Source organism: Megalops cyprinoides, chromosome 3, assembly GCF_013368585.1.
Source record: "Megalops cyprinoides isolate fMegCyp1 chromosome 3, fMegCyp1.pri, whole genome shotgun sequence".
NCBI lineage: Eukaryota > Metazoa > Chordata > Actinopteri > Elopiformes > Megalopidae > Megalops > Megalops cyprinoides.
The window spans coordinates 29,112,316-29,129,486 of NC_050585.1; the positions used below are offsets into that span (position 1 = coordinate 29,112,316).

General features: G+C 40.2%; 1 protein-coding gene across 2 annotated transcripts in view; it reads right to left on the reverse strand.

Annotated features, from left to right (window-relative positions):
- The window catches only part of LOC118774666 (oligophrenin-1-like), a 43,382-nt gene that overhangs the window by 2,790 nt on the left and 23,421 nt on the right, over window positions 1-17,171 (reverse strand). For both annotated transcript variants that reach the window (XM_036524064.1, XM_036524063.1), the window contains exons 12-22: window positions 16,929-16,962; window positions 16,578-16,640; window positions 15,463-15,537; window positions 13,592-13,676; window positions 12,596-12,654; window positions 10,587-10,692; window positions 9,238-9,397; window positions 8,474-8,621; window positions 5,293-5,640; window positions 4,768-4,918; window positions 2,693-2,743 (exon numbers count right to left, since the gene is read on the reverse strand). In XM_036524064.1, the coding sequence (XP_036379957.1) occupies window positions 2,693-2,743; window positions 4,768-4,918; window positions 5,293-5,640; window positions 8,474-8,621; window positions 9,238-9,397; window positions 10,587-10,692; window positions 12,596-12,654; window positions 13,592-13,676; window positions 15,463-15,537; window positions 16,578-16,640; window positions 16,929-16,962 (1,280 nt within the window). The remainder of the gene's footprint in view (window positions 1-2,692; window positions 2,744-4,767; window positions 4,919-5,292; window positions 5,641-8,473; window positions 8,622-9,237; window positions 9,398-10,586; window positions 10,693-12,595; window positions 12,655-13,591; window positions 13,677-15,462; window positions 15,538-16,577; window positions 16,641-16,928; window positions 16,963-17,171) is intronic.

Here is a 17,171-nt window from a genome sequence, read left to right on the forward strand (position 1 = left end):
TGTTGTGACAACAATACAGGGCCAACAGTTCCAGTTCCATACTTCAACCTCTGCTAACACTATTCATGACAAATGGGAACATTACTACAAATTCTTCAAAACATTTAATGGCTAATATTTTTGCCAAACACAAGGAAGTCAAAAATGAAACCACTGTGAGACAAAAGACTATCAAGAACAATGTACTTCTGTATATAGAAGCCAAACAACAGAAGAGAATGGATAGAAACCTATTAGGAACAGCGCATCTTTTAAGTTAAAAAGCATGAATCAACCTATGAGGGAAATTCTGCAATGTACAAATGGATTTCATAGCAGTAGCATTAATTACCAGCTAAAAGTTTCTTGCATTTTTATTCCACAAAGCAAAAACATTCATTTGAAGCTACATGCACAACTAATTATTTAGTTCTGAGTGAGTAGCATAATATTTGGAAGGGAGTGCACAACTACTTCTGAAGAATGCACTTGAGTTATTTATGTTTTTGCTGACTTCTTAAATCCGTACCGCTCTTGAAAAAATTCTGAAATCTGGTCCGAGCGCCAATCCCAATCATTCAGATATTTGTATATGGGCACATTTTTCTCACACAAGATAAATCCATATATGATGGTCATGCAAGGTAATTTATATAGCTCAAAGAGTGTAAAAGTTTAAGTATGTTACATGCTAAAAGAAAGAATTGGGAAATAACTTCGCTTAGTCAGCCAAAACTGTCTTGCCACCAGTATTATTACTTTTCAGTGTCCCAGCAGGCAATGCAAAGACAGATTGCATTTCTGATTTGATGAAGGTAATTTAGTATCTTGATCTTAAGGAGCTATTTTTATTCCAAGCTGGCTGGATGTCAGTGCTGAGTTTCCTGGTCATTAGTTTTACAGGCCATTTTCTCCACTGCATAAAAATCGTTCTGGTGCAGTTTGATTGTACTTAATACTGTTCTCTGGCCAAAGTCAAGCATGCAACTAGCATGACTGTAAATGAGATGGGCCCAGTGAGCTTAGAATTCCTTCGTTGCCAAGTGCAGTGCAGAATGCTGCGGGCTTTCAGCCGGGCAGTTGCTTGGCGGGGATTCCTCCTCAGCTAAGTAACTGACTGTCTGCTTGACTGGGTATGTAGTATTTGGCAAGTGTGTACATTATCTGCCTGTGTGATGTGCGTCAAAGCAAATGCACTCATCTTCCTTGAGCTGTAAGGACTGCTGGTGCCAAGTAGGTGGCCACAAGTACTGCAAAGTGTTGCAGACACCCCTCCCCCCATCCACCACCTTTTATTCTTTCAACACTTGTCCAACAGGTGACATCAGAACTTTGACTGGTATGCTGCCTGCTCATTTCTGTCTACTGGCAATGTTTGTTGTTGGGTGTGTTCCAAAGGACGCACTGCAACTGGGCCTGGGATCACCGTTTTTCAGGTGAAGAGGGCACATTTATCTAGACAAAACAACTCATATTATTTTTCTTCCGCTCTGTTTTGTCTGATACTCAAGCCGCTCCATCACATCTACTTTAAACTCTGCTAAACAGTGTGTCAGTACCAATGGGTTATCCACCGCTGTGCCCTAATAATTAGGCCCTAACGGAAAAAAACACAAATGTATTGAGTTTTGTACAGTAAGTGTTTTTATACCAAATAGATAGCTACTGTCCATCGTATCTTTTCTGTGGTCATTAATAGCACAATGCCTCCGTGTAAAACAGAAATGTGATAACATTAAAAAAGGCTGTCTTTTCTCCATGGAATTAGATGGCAAGCTATTTTGGTAAACATATTCAAGTCGATATGTAAATGTTTTTCTGTGGGAAGAAATTAACATGGCATCCAACCTTCCTGGAATGTGATAGCTTTAGTTAAATTACTTTAAGCATAATAAAAAGTAAGAAGCTGTACAACAATGCATGTGGCACAAAGATTAAATTACTCATCATATAGTGCCAAGTGTTGCCATAACTGTTTATAACTTCAACTAAATGAAATTCTCAAGATCTGACACCCAGACCAAAAAATAAGATTGCTCTGAAATGAATAATGATCTTCTCCTAGCCTTCAGTTAGCTCAAGCATACTTCCAGCCAAATGAAAGCTCTAACCTCAAACTGGAAGAAACCTTGGTGGTAGCAGCCAGACCTTGTAATCTGATGTGTACAAAGAAAATCCTTTTCAGCCTTGCTCTCCTCAAAGATCAATCGTAAAAGACCACGCATTCATCTCAGAGAAGCATGAAACCTAGGGTCTGTCTGGCCCCAGGTGAAAGAAAAGCGCACTGCTCTACAAGGACAGGGGAAATCACCTTCTCAAATTTTATCATTCCCTCCTGCCAATGTCATTCAAGAGATCCTAGATTGTATTGGCCCACACCTGCACAACTTTAATAAACGTTTCATAACTGTCCAAATGTATGACCCTGTGCAGGCATGTCATCCTTGTGCGATAAAAAGTGCACACATCTTGCCAAATGTAGACCACACCAAATACTGCGGAATATCTGTGTTTCATTTTCTGGTGCCAACAATTTAAATGGATTCTGCATTGCAACATGAGAAATAGCAAAAGAGGACTTCACTTGGAACTGTGTCTTATCCTGAACGACCACACCAGTTTAGTGACAGGCCAGCATACATATTTCATTGCCACATCACATTTGCATGTCTTTTTGCAACTGGGATTCAAACGCGGGAGAGGTATCACGTACCTTCCGATTTGCCTTGAAGCGTTCTCGAAAAACTTGGCTTTAGAAGCAACACTGGGAAAACAAGAAAAAAAAAACAGGAAAGCCTTTCAGACCATAGGTGATGCATGAAGAAGCTTACTGCTGGCCAAAGTCCGTTATAATGGCTCTCAGTCCAATAACAACACATTAGATGGCTTCAGACAGAGGATACATTACCTCAAATTTATTTGCCCACCTCTGAGTTCAGTTTGACCAGTTGACTCCCCCAGGTGCAAGGGCGGAAAATTTAATGAAGAGACTGTAAATTTAATGTACGAGCTTTCTGCAGAGAACTCTTTGTTCAAAGGGACATAAACTTGATGTTCCCTCCATAACCTGCAGGAAGACAATCCTGGCAGAGTAGACGCATTCCATGTGGGGTTGCATATAAAGCACTGAATGACACAAAGTTTTTCTTACTGTAAAGCAGTTGAGGGGAAATAATTGTTCTTTTGGTGTGGCCATTGTTACTTGCCTACTATGGTACTACTAGGTCATTTAAAGAATTTAAAAAAGTATCCTTTTTTCGTGGTTTGCCATTCATTCCAATACAAGATGTTTTTTTCTATTTTTAGAGAAAACTGAAAATAAGGACAGTCTATTGAACAAAATGGGAGCTATGCATTTCTTCTTATAATGAGGAAACTGTCAAAGAAATTAACCTTATTTATTCTTGTGTGAAAGTATAGTAAACAGAAATGTTTTCTTTTAACATAACTCCATTAATTTCTGGCATATTGCCAATTTTTTAAAAGTCAACACAGTATAGCAGTTTTATCATTGCTAATGAAAGGGAAGAAATAGTTTTCCAAGCTTCTTTATTGATAATTTAAGTAATGACCATGACAATAATTAACTTTTCATCTGTCAGTGGCATCATGTCCCATCTCTGCAGAAGTATCTTATTCTTCTTTTAAGTCATTGCTTCATGTCTGCTAATGCTGAGAGTGGAGAAATTGCTGAACAGCATCTGAATGCCAGACGTTCTCTCTGTGTGGTAGCACGGCCCGGGCCATTAGAGTCAAGCTTCCCCGGGACAGTGTGAGCTAACAAGTAGTGCTTGTTCAGTAAAATGATACACATTTAAAGCTGTGAAAACAACAGAGCCTTCACTGTGGTAACCAAGCTTTAGAAGTACTGTCCCAAGAGCAGACTTTTTCAGTGGGAGGATTAAAAAAATACCTAACCTCACAGGGCGCAAGGTTAACCACTCACTTCAGAAGAGACAGATGAGATGCTGACAAGTGACAAAAGTCAGCCTGTGCTGGAATGGCTGGGGGCAGCCAAAGGAATTCAGGTGAAAGTAAAACACCAATGAAAATGTACATCTTAAAAGGGTCAGTCGGTCAAAGGAGGTGTATGAGTCTGCAATATCAGATTTACAATAGTCTGGTGTAAAGTGGTACCGCACTGTGTCCCATCAATTAGTCCTGGCTTAGTTTCTCTTATGTAGTAATGTGATGTTGTGCTGGCTATTACTGTTATATATTTTTTATAATGAATCTATTACAAACACACACAAAACTTTAGTATCTGAATATCTACCAAGTCCAGACAGGGAGCTATGGATGGTACGATAAACTCATTGGATCACATCTCTGGTATGTGATTGTGAAGTGATCCTAACATATTTTCCTCTTAATTTGTGGGAACAATTTGTCGTAAAAAGCTATGACTACCAAAACATAAATTTACCTGATAAAATATGAGTACTTTTATGCACAGCTGACTAAAACATTTTACAGCAAGAATGTCACTGTTACACTAAAAAACTGGTGCATAGAGCTGAATGAATCAAGATAGACAGGCAACACGCCCTTGTCCAGACATCAAGAATTAGTGTAGTATAGTTCAATTTGAAAGGACGACCAGACTAGTCAAAAGAAACTGTAAATTTAACAAAGTAACTCTGGAGGCTGGACCCAGATGACAAAAAAAAAAACAAACTCATGGCAAGCAGCAGATATTCAATTGTTTGCCTGATTGTGATTTTAATTGGAGCAAACGGAGCGTCTTCGCTCCTGGCTGGAAGAGCCTTTGAGCTCAGTTTTACTCACTAAGATGCCGGGGTCTCCTCGCTGCTGGCCATGTTTGGGGGTTTTTGAGGCGCTGGAGACCGAACCGGGGGGTCGGGGGGCCTCATTGGTGGCCTACAGATGACATGCTTCTCTGTTGGCAACCTCGCTTTGATCACGCCATCACTCTCTCCTGCATGACATGGAAATCTCTCAGACACTGTGCTAGAAACTCACGGAAAAAAGCTGTTGTCTCAGCTGAGACTCTAGTTTAGGTGGAATACATAGAAAGATTACAGGAGCCCAACACAACTTTAACATATAAAACATGCAATTTCACAGTATATTCAATAAAATATGCATATAATACTACATGCTGTATATAAACACTAGTATTCAAATGTGTACAAAAACAAGTTTGATATATATGACATTGATATAGGGACCCTTCTGATTTTATACAGAACAGTATCCACTGCAAGTAGCCTATATATATTTTTGTGAGCATCGTGTCCCAGATCATAGCAGACCAGACTCCAAAATGCTGAGCACAACATGCTTTGTTACCTGCTTTGACAACGGCAACCCCACGGGGAGGTGGTTTCCTGTTCTGAAAAGAGGAAGCTCTGTTCACGGTCACACCTGCTTCTCCATTGGCCGTCGAAGCGTCTGGCCTCTGTCCCCCATCTTGCATTCGAGCGACCAGTTTGGCAACGTCAGAGTCTGAGTGCCTCTCGAGTCGAGTGGAGGGCTTTGGCATCAGAGGCTGCTTCAGTGATGTCTCTCTGGTGCTTGCCCATGGTCCACTATTGGTCAGCTTTGTCCGCTGCAGAGGAACAGGGCTAGTTGGGGCTTCACTGTCTGCTTCCGTTCCCTCTGACCTGCAGCCATTCAGAGCGTCGTCGCTGTGGTCCACTGATGGACATCAGACATCCGGTCAATGACATATGGCAAAATACAGACATATTCTCCACCCATAGTTCAGATGTGCATGGCCTACAAAAATGTTACCTATGCCAGTATTTCACATTTGACATTTATCAATAACAGAACAGCTTCTTTTACATTGTGGTGTCATCGACATCATCCATATTAAGACAATTTCGCATATTAAGTGATAATATATTCAATAAAATTTGGCACATCTCTAGAACATGTATTTATATTTAGATTGGACACATATTTTATTTGATAATGAATTCTGAAACTTGACAAGATAAAGGCAACCCTGATACACCTACTTGCAGCCAACGGCTATTTTTCTCACTGCAAGCCACACAGCAAACCACAGTGGTGTGGGTGCTCATTGGAGGATAGGGACTACTGTGCTGACATGATCTGAGCAACTCACAGGTCCCTGACTGCTCACAGGATGCCTGAGAATGGTGAGATGAGCATACCTGGCCATAACTCTTAGCTGCCCTACTGAGTTACTAAGGAGTCTCTCTTTATTATTATTATTATTATTATTATGTAATGGTGTGAGGTACCCTATTGTCACAGTATGTACTATGTCATTATAGAAAGATCCATACAGTTTACTGAAAACTCACAAAATATGGCAGGCTTGAAGAGATCTATGGGACATATACATACTGTAAATGGATTTTGTAGCTATTTTTGGAATGTCTTTGAATATTTCTCCATGTTAAACAAATTCGGCTTGAAGAGACAACCACAGTGTCAACTGGAATGGACAATGACACACACATATGACACTTGGGAGCATTACATTACATTACGTCATACGTCGTACGTCATAGCAGATTCTCTTACCCAGGGCGTCTTCCAAATAAGTGCATCACAATGCTAAGAATTGTCACTGAAAAGTATTAAAAGAGGTCAGTAAAATACTGAGTTAAGTGCTAAACTAGTGTTGAGTAGTTTTTTTAATGGAAAATAGGGATAGGTAGGATAGATAGAGAGGAAGGTAGACTAGAGATAAAGCTTGAAGCATGCCCCACATTTCACATTTAATGGTGATATCCACAAAAATGTGGCTGAAATGTGCTATTGAATTTTATCCATTTTACCAATTGTTTGTGTTGCACAAGGCACTTAATGGAATCCCTTCCTGAACTGTTGGTTGTAATGGCCTTAAATGTGGTGAATCTGGTGAATCTCTCAGAAACTCTGCCTTTTCCATTGTTATTCATCAAATGTTCCTAGTTTGCACAGAATAACGGGGAAGAATAAACAAACCTGAATAAATGCTGACAGTGTGCTGACATGTCGAGACTGTGTAACTGTGTAGGTAAGGCACTGATTCCATCTCATTCCATTCTTCTTCTACATGCAAGTTGTTTTTTTTTCTCCTGATTCTTGATGTCAAGTTCAGTAGTGCAAGATACTGGGCTGAGTTCAGAAATGGCTGTGAAGCCAAGATGTGCTTTTTCATTTCTAAACTGCAACTCAATACAACACTGTACTGTACAGGGTGGTCATGAAGTCTTCTGTGAAAGTGTCTTTATTTCAACATAAAAACATAATATTCATCCATTTCCAAGAAGGAACTCAACACATATTTTGAGCCTCATCTTGTTTTACATGAGGTCCTGCATGGGGACCTTCCATTGAAAAAAACCTTTCCCTCAAGTCTGTTTTCCCTGAAAACATTCTGCAGAGTACTGGGCTGATGTTGCGGGCTAGATACAATCTGGAAAATCTGTAACTTTCTGAACCTTTGCTCTGTGAACTTGTATCCCCATGCAAAAAGACTTAGTGAGTTAAAACCAAGGATCTTGGGGAATCTCTCCATAAGACTCTCCCTGCAGATGCAAGGTCACCACCTCAATTCTCTCTGCAATAGTCAGCACATTGGATAACATCTGAACCTGAAATAGGTACAGTATTCACACTTACTTTCATGTAATTCTGACAGAATCCTATGGACCCCTACTCACAAGTTCACAATTTACATTTTGGCTACATTTTTTTTGAGAATTTAGCTTTATCAGACTGTGATCTCTGCTTGATATGGCAGTGTTTTTTTCTGCAATCATGGCATTTTTCTTGGATCTATGCACCTGTCAGATGCATTTTTACACAGATTTTGGAATCTGTTTCTTTCTTTTTCAGCTGATAAATAATCAAAATCTTACCCTCTGAAATGAAAAGGGGGGAACCTAAGTTTTCACTATTCCACTGTTGTTCTGATAACAGAACAGATGTTTCTACACCTTCAGTTTCATTATTGTCATTCTACCAACTTTGCAATTTCGGATGAGGTGGGCTTAAAACAAATTCAAACAATAATAATAAAACATTAAGTGGTAGACTTAGGGCCATCAACTAAACTGAATCCATTATGACTTTATTTTTGCAGCCACGCATAGTGGCTGCTTTGACAATATACCACTAAAGAAGGAGTGCCAAAAGAATTAGGTAGAGCAAAAAAGGTGCTCATATTCTTCCCTGCAAATGCCTTTTTTAAGGAATTTTACATTTCAGATGTTGTGGCAAAAAGTCACAAGTCAGTGAAATAAGTTGCCCCACTGACAGCACAATTTATCAGCGGCTGGCTGCAAAAGTTAACACAAGCTTAGATCTGTGTGGTGAATGGCTGGGCTGCCACCTACCATCCACCAAAAATAATGGCAGCAGTACCGCATTGTGTTTGAAGTCATCTTTGGTCATGCACTCTTACAGAATGAGAAAGGGTGTTATTGTCTGGAACAACCTCAACCTCAACATGCCACAAACAGAGGCAATGAGAGGACTGAACAGTAAGAGAATACCAGACGCTCACCATCAGAGTTCTCAAACTGGCTGTGACTGATAGCTGGGCGAGGCCTGGGCGGGCGCTTCGAGATGGTGATTGGCTGCCGCTTCCTGGGATTGACTCGGGGAGGGGGGAGGGGAGGGGTGGAGCTTTCCTCTGGCGCAGCACTAAATATCTGTAACCAGACCACCGCTGTGTGAGCTTCAAACAAACACAAACTCTTCTACAAAACACAAACAACAGAATTAGAAAAATTAAAGACTGTAAACTGCTTTCTTTTCCATGTTTTACTGAAAATTCCGGAGCGCCGAACAACTGCAAGGGCTGGATGTGTTTTTGTGGAAATACACATCAGCCCTGTTTCATCCCAAACAGTAAAGTGCTGTGTGCAGGAGCCTGCACAATAAAAGGCTGTATTCAGCACATTGGGCTATTTTTGGACATGGCAAAAACCCAGGCCATCGAAAGAGATGACGTGTAAGGTTGTGGTCTTAAGAACAAAAAAAAAAACAAAAACAGCACCAGAAACATTTAAAAACATTAAATGAGATTTCAATTGTCTTAAATTTTTACTATGTCCCATAATCTTTATTATTTAGCACTTTGAACACTATGAAGAAATTAGCTGGTGACAGAACATGACTGCCTGCCATCTTATAAAGCTGGTGGCCAAGGTATAAACAGGCCTTTGCAGATGTAGTCCTTCTCTATGGGATGAGGGAAGGGGGAATTGGAGGAGCGCGAAGCATTCTTCTATTTTTCACCATTCACCGACTCCTTCATTGACTCACTTTCTTGTGGTCCTCAATGAGGATTTCCACAACTATGTTCTGGAACTTGATGTCCAGCATGGCTGCCACCGTCTCCTCCTCTGCCCTCATCAGGGTGGGCCCGAAGATGACAGCCATATTGGAGGGGGTCATCCGGTTCTCTGCACTGTGGCTGCAAACGCTGCGGACGCAGATGGAGACGTAAGTCCGGGGCAGATTACACTAATTTAAAACAGTGTCTGCGGATCACACAATAAAACTGTCCTCATTAAGAGTCTGGAATGAAAGGCAGCTGGACAGTCAGTGAAGCTGTAATGCAGAGTCAGATCATATTTGTAGCAGAATGCCTGACGGGCATATCTCCTCTGCCAAGAAGACACTGGACGTGCATTTTCCAGCAATGTGACCAAAGATGAACTTCAATTAATTTTGATGTGGTGTCAATTTTTATATGATCAAAAACTCTTACAGGATTTGGGGTGCAAACATTTTGAAAAATCTCTTGTGGGGTGGGGTGCAGTCACTTGTAGTCCTGTCTTACTCAAGCCTTTGTTTACGACACAGCAAATGCGTAGCTTTCATTTTTTAAAGGGTGTTTTAAAAATCTATTTTCAAAATTCACATGTTCACTTGGGTAGCCACTGTGAGTAATGTAGTGTCACATTTACACTTTTTTCCACTTAGCAGACACTTATCTAGAGTGACTTGCAAAAAAAAAGTACAAAAGTGCATCAAATGAAGTCACAGGAACAACAGTACACACATTACAGACCGTATCAATCACCACATCACATATTACTGTAACAATCTGCACTATCCATAATACATACACCTGCAATAAATACAGTGTAAAAACCTGCTCTTAAACTATTTTAACTGTTAAAAAATTCAGTTAGACACATGCTATTTGTGAAGTTCAGACTGTTTTCAATGATTACCTGACTTCATCCCACCTTCAGTATGTTTCCAGTATGTGCATGCCAATGAGCGTGCACGGTTCAGATCAATAATAAAAGGCATATACATCAACGCTGCACTCTTTTTTAATGCTTCTGAATGCCTTTATTTGCAGCTAAGCAGTAACAGTTCAGCCAAAAGGTGCTGGCTTGCTTATTGTTTTTCTTGTGTTATTACTGTGAAGGGTAAACACTTTCATTGTTTTGGGTGCATGTGAAAAAAACCCGGACGTAGCACTTTTGTGTCAGGAGAGATGACTATGTCGAAATGAAAACCATTCACGAGTTCCATTTGCCTCTAAATTCGCTCTCATCAATCCTTTCTAATTCCCATGCAAAAGGGAAATGCAGAGAAGAACCTGCTAGCAGACAGCACACGGCAGCGATGGCGTGTTGAGGCAGGTTATGGCTTACTTGACCAGATGTTGGATGAGCAGTTCCAGCATTTCTCGATTCTTTTCCGGGAGTTTGTAGATGAGCGAATGAATGGCACCCAGTCGATAGTCCAGATTCTCAGATTCTGTGACACAGGAGACAAGTTGCAACTGTTAAAACTGTCACCAGGAATCAGCATCTTTGCAAATCTCCCTGACTGCCCTCTGATCAAATCTGTTCTTGTTTCCATTAAGGAGGAATGAACTAAATGCACCATTATGACATATTAACCAGTTTACATGTCACATCAAAAAAGACTGCAAAGCACTGCATTGTAATGTATCAATTCAAGGGAATAGTGTAATTTGTTTTACTTTGTATAAATTCCAATTCAAGGCTTTTTAAACTTAATACATATTTATTGTACAAAATGTAACACACTGAATAAACGAAGATTTTACTTCAAAAACAATACAAATTAAACATCCATCCAACATTGTGTAACTATCATTTCTGTTTACCACCTGAGAAATACATGTAAACCAGGCCTTGACAAGCATTACCACAAACAGAAACCAATGCCATACTGAAAATACCATTACAGTGCAATTCTACCAAAACCAAATCTCAAAAGCAAGCGCACTTTTCATCGAAGCTCTCACAGAATGTAATACACTGCAAGACCTGCGACAGAAAAAGTCATTGGAAGTTGATAATGTGTTCATGTGAGGGGACTGATGGTGTGACAGCTCCACATTAAGAAAAAGGGACACTCCTGTATGCCCCTGTTCAGCTGTTGTATTGTGTTGAAAACTGATCCCTCAGAACTTAATTTTGACATAATAGCATTATGCATAATGGGGTATGATTAAAAGGTAACCATTAAGTCCTTGCTTAATCTAGACATTCCAGAGGTCACACCTGCCAGTGGTACCACCTCCTGGCAGAGTATGAAAATCACATCACGCAGCCTCACAATAAGACTCCCGGGAGATATATGCTTATCTTTATAAAGACGGATGTTCTGGCTGTGTAATTACATATCAGAGTGTTTTTTTTTGTGTGTAATCGACGGTTGTTGAAACACAGAACGACGTCTAGCAACACTCCACTTACAATACGGATTTTGTGAATGGAGAGCAGCCAGAAACAGAACACATGGAAAGGAGTAACCCTAGAAACAGGATTGGGGGACTTTAACAGGACATCTGAGAGGCTAGGATGATTAATCATATGAGGGGAAATAAACTATTAAAAGCATTCAATGAGATGGCATTAAGATATTTCCATTATTCACTTTGTTTTCATTTCTGCCCACGCAGATGTTGAGTGCAGAGCTTTACAGAGCAGCATTAATTCAACAATTCAAACAGACTTCTGGATTCTAAAATAAAAAGAATGGTGGCTTGTGTCTCATGTATCGTACCTATGGAATTGGAATACTGGGTTTTCCACAAATGTAGACAGATGTCAACATGAGTATGAACACTCACTGACCGGAATACAAATATCCAATAAATGAACTTACTGAGGAATGGACTTAGCTGATGGGTTTAGCAGGAGCAGGTGGAAATGGGAACACCTGCACACATGTAAAAAAAAAATGTGGTAGTCCACTTGGACTACAAATTCAGCCAAACCGCAAATACTCTTATTGCTTCTTGAATAAAAAGGGTGGGTGTGGACAGACCATAAGGACAATTTTCCCTTTTGGAGTTGTTTGAGAGAACACAAAAAACAATACATCAAAAAGGTGCTGTGAGGAACGGCAGCCTTGCTTTATTTATTTATTTTTGCTGACAACACAGCATTTCCTGCTCAAGTTATAGAGTGTCACTGTTCTCTACTTTAGAAACTGAGCCACAATATGACTGACATTTCCATGATATGAAGCGAGGCTTCACATGTGCAAATGCATACTCTTTCCAGCGGCAGCCACAGGGAAAATTGAATATGGCACAATGCTGAAAAGACAAACAACAGCAAAAAATATGTGTCTTGGAATCAGTCTGTCATTAAACCATATAGCACGGAAGCAAGAATCTTACTTGCAGCTAAGATGAGTTCCCTGTTGAGATTGTAGGTCATCAGAGGTTCAGAAAGATTCCTGTGAAAGAACAGGTAACAATCGTGTAAACAAAGCTCTTCGGACAGACTGGGACAAAATTTCACTGTGAACTTCAATGCTGCCATTTTGTGTCATTTTGTGAAATTCAATACAGTGCACAACTGGATACACCTTTGTTTCTGCTTTGTAATCCACTAAGATAATGAGACAATGGACCTAGTTATTTACAGTTGATGTCATAACTCCTCAGAACTGGTAACCCCGTGAACTTGCCAAAGCACCCAAAACAACCTTACTCCCTGAGCTATTTTTAATTCAGGAACTATGTCAGTACAGATCCAGTGCAGTCTATCATGTTTCAGGTAAGAGGGGCCAACTTTAATTGTACAGTGCACAATTACATTTTCAAAGGATTTTTGGTATCTCTTCCATTAGGACTATTCAACTTGAACAGTTCTCTGTAACTTAAAATGTCAACCAAATCAAACAATAGATTTAAGGGGCTTCAGGCATTAGAGAAATGTTCTTTCTGGTGGAGATAAGGGCCCGGCCTTGAGGAGGATAGCCCCCACCGCAGACTCCCACTTTCCCAGACAGCCCATGGTGCACTGACGCTGGGCCACTAGCCAGACTGGGCGTCTTTTCATTGAAAGCCGTCCAGGGCAACAGCCGTGTGGGGGTGGGGCAACCGTTTTCTCGTGCACGTTGGCCTTGGACAAACTTAGCACCATTTTCTTTATCCTGTTACTTCACAAAATCCCCATTTTAGGACAAAAACATTACTGAGACTGTATTTTTAAGTCCCTCCAGCCCCAACCACCTTTTTTTTTTTTTTTTTTTAACTGTCCTCAAGGACAGGGAATATCATATTTCTATCCCTCTAAACCTGTAACATTGGATGTAAGATTTACAGAGAAGATCTAAATCTATCTGACAGGATAGCTCCTCTTCAGCACAGTCAATTGTCCGCTCTCACCTGAGGTAGAATTTCATGGAGCTTGTGATGGTTTTAATGTCCCAGTCGCCGCTGCGGAAATCTACATCCCCCGGGCACTTAGGGTCTATGGGGAGTGAAAGGAACGGGAAACAAACACACACAGTCTGAATTTTTTATGCTGTGTGCTTGCAAACAACCTTCAAAACAACACTTTAAAAGACAAAATTTCGCCTTTCTGGTCAAGGTCGCTCACACATCAGTTTTTTGCTGGTTGAGATTTTTATTATCTGGGATTCATTATTTTGGTAAGTGGCATTTTTTACTCTATTTTGAATCTTAAATTGAGAATGCATAAAATATGACAATTAATTCACGTGGTTATTTGAGGAAAAGAAACATTTTATTCATGTGTAAACTCCTTGGGTTTACATTTTGTTTTTCATTATTTTGTCTGGGAAGAACAGTCATTAAATATTTAGCACCATTTTACGTGTTTGCTAGATCTCTCCACTCCACACAAAATTATTATAATGACAGTACACATGAAAAAGGGGAAGCCAGTTTGCTCTTAAACCAAGCAGTTTGTTCTTAAATCTTAAAAACCCCTCCTATCAGACTTCTTTAAATTCCTCCAGCACATTTATATATTTTGGTCCCACCACACTTACATTTTGTCATTTAGCAGACACTCCCATATAGAGCAACCTACCAGGTGCACAAAGTACATCTAATAAAAATGCCATCAAATATGGTAAGTATAGGGCCCAAGTGACCATGTTCTGGCATGCGTCACCACTTTACGCAGCACTGTGATAACTACTATGTGCCTGATGTCATGCATAAGTGCGGTACAACACACCATACAGGAACACTACACCAATAAGGGAGGGATAGTTATGCTTGGGCAGCAGGGCCCAGGTGCAGTCTGAAGAGGTGGGTCTTCAGGCTCTGACAGAAGTTGGCCAGGGTACTCAGCTGTCCCAAGCCCTACGGGAATCTCCTTCCAGCACACAGGGGCCAGGGAGATGCAAGACACGACGGGGACATGCAACTGTGGAGGGGAAGCGCTGCCAGGCGTCCTGAAGTTGCAGAATGCAGTGACCTGGCCAGTGTGTAGGGTCTGATGATGGACAGAGCATGGGTGCGGGGGAAGGGGAGAAGGGGACTTCCCCTCTCCACCCAGTAGGCTAAGACTATCTTTGCACACCAAAGAATTATCTCGACATAAAAGAATCTGTTGACAGAAATTCTCTACACAATGAGAATTGCACTACTTTCTAGCTGGTGCCACAAAACCGTTGTTCTTTTCCCTGATACTATTTCTTTTCTGTGTTTACTGATCCTAGTTTCCAAGATAATGCATCTAAAGAAGTGAAAATAAAAATGGTTCCTTGCTACACTGTACTTTGTAACTTATAAAATGCAACATTTAAACTGCCAAGGTTGCCAGAACCTCCTGCCAAGACTTGCCTCTTTGTCTGCTACCAGTGGATTCAAATGTAAAACTATCTCAGAATTTGATGCCAGCTTTTATGTAACTGGTCATTTAAGAATAAACATGCTCCACATTACTTGAAATTGATTTAATATTCTGTCACTTAAATGGCAGGTCACTGACGATATCGTAGCTATTAGCATATGACTGACTTTTATTAAAAAACACGATTTTAAAGTTGAAATTCTACATCAGTCCTCCAAATTCAATAACACTGCCTTTCTGAATGGCATCATCAGGCCACTAAATGTAATATAATACCAGTCCCATAATGTAATATGCGCACTTCCACCTCACACTACTATGAATCTCAGTCACGTTCAGTTCCTGTCTCAGGCATGTGCTGCTTTTTTTCTGCTCTCTGAGAGCAAAGCTTGCAGTGAAATGACAGATGTGGGCTGGGTAATTTCCTCACCAAAGAAGGCGTTTAAAAGCTTTTGTACTTGGATGTTGCTGCCAACGGTTCTGTAGACTCCTTCTTGCATGAGCCCTGGAAACAGAAAGACGGTGAGAGAGTGAGAGAGAGAGGGGGGGGAAGAGAGAGAGGAACAGAGACAGATAAAGAGAGAGAGAGAGAGAGAGAGAGAGAGAGAGAGAGAAAATGGGGAAGTTTCCTCCTGAGAAGTTCTGAGCAGTGGAAATATACAGCCCTGGCGCTGAGTGGAGGGGAGGGAAAGGAAACAGGGATGGAGCAGCGCCTTCAGAACCATCTGTCCATTACAAATGAATGATTAACGGCACCGTGAGCCAGATGAAGGGGACAAGCTCATATTATACCTCGCATCTCATATTGTGCCATGCTAATGCACATTTAACTAGTGCTAAGGACTTTCAGCAAAGCACTTTAAGTCTGCAGCTTCAACAACGCTGTCCAAGTTAAACAGAGTGGATATTGCACCACTTATTCTAGGAGAGAGTGTGAGAGTGAAAGAGACCCTGAGAGACTGTTTCAAGAACTAAACCTGACCTATATACGTTTACTCAAACGTATCCAAATGCCACATGTGGTAGATTCATCTAATTCATGCTGACTGGAAAGCTTTGTTTTTACATCTTAATTTAGTCAAAAAAGTGTTACTTCATATTAAAAGACAGGATAATGCAGAAAATTAAATAACTGCATCAATGAAAGATGAAGAACAACACTATAAACAACAATTCACACACCAAAGCTGGTTTTCCCTGAACTTCAAAGAGGACACTGGCATGTTTTTATTTATTCCTGGCCTCTGCTTAAAAGGCACATTGAGAAAAGATTAAGGCATTGACTTTTAGCTGGAAATGTAAAACCCTACTCAGTGATGCCCTCTGGAGGCCGAAGAAACAATATACATGTTTTGCTTTGCAGCTTGAGAATAAATTTGCAAGAAATTTGGATTAAAGACAGACAAAAGCCAGACCACAGGCATGTTAATCAATATCATGCTATGTTAATACGCAGACCTACATTTCAGAACATGGAATTTAGAAGTCAGTAGATAAACAGAAATAGACATAAAATATATGAACATTTATTGTTGGTAAGCTTACCTTTACTTTCAACATAATTGATGCATTTCCGGACAAACTTGAATCCTACTTCGTTCAGCTCCACTGTGGAAAAAGAGAATATTTCATTCAAGCACACATGACAAAAAAAGAAAAGATTAATTTAGAAAACCACATGCTCTTTATCTTAAAATAACACCAGCCACAACAGGATGACAATAAATATGATGATCACCTGAAACATACATTAAAAACAACAGGTTCTGAAAAATAATCAGTAAAAAATGCACAGTAAATATTTATTTTCACAGCTCATGCTAACTTGTTCATGAAACGCAAGCACACTTTTGATGTTGGCTCATATCAATTCAACAAAGAGGCACCAATACATACTCTCAGCTTGCTTTTGAATTGGGGAATGATATATCTGGAATGAAAACAACATGTAAGACAAAACCTGTTTATGACAAATGAAACACACAAGAACAATAGGAATATGACGGCATTTGAGGCACATAAACCACAATGCATGCCCTTTACTTAAATTTCCAAGGAACCCCACAAATGGCTGTATATTCCTCACAATTGTGTAACACCACTTTTACTCTTTCTATGTGCATCAGCACCATATATCAA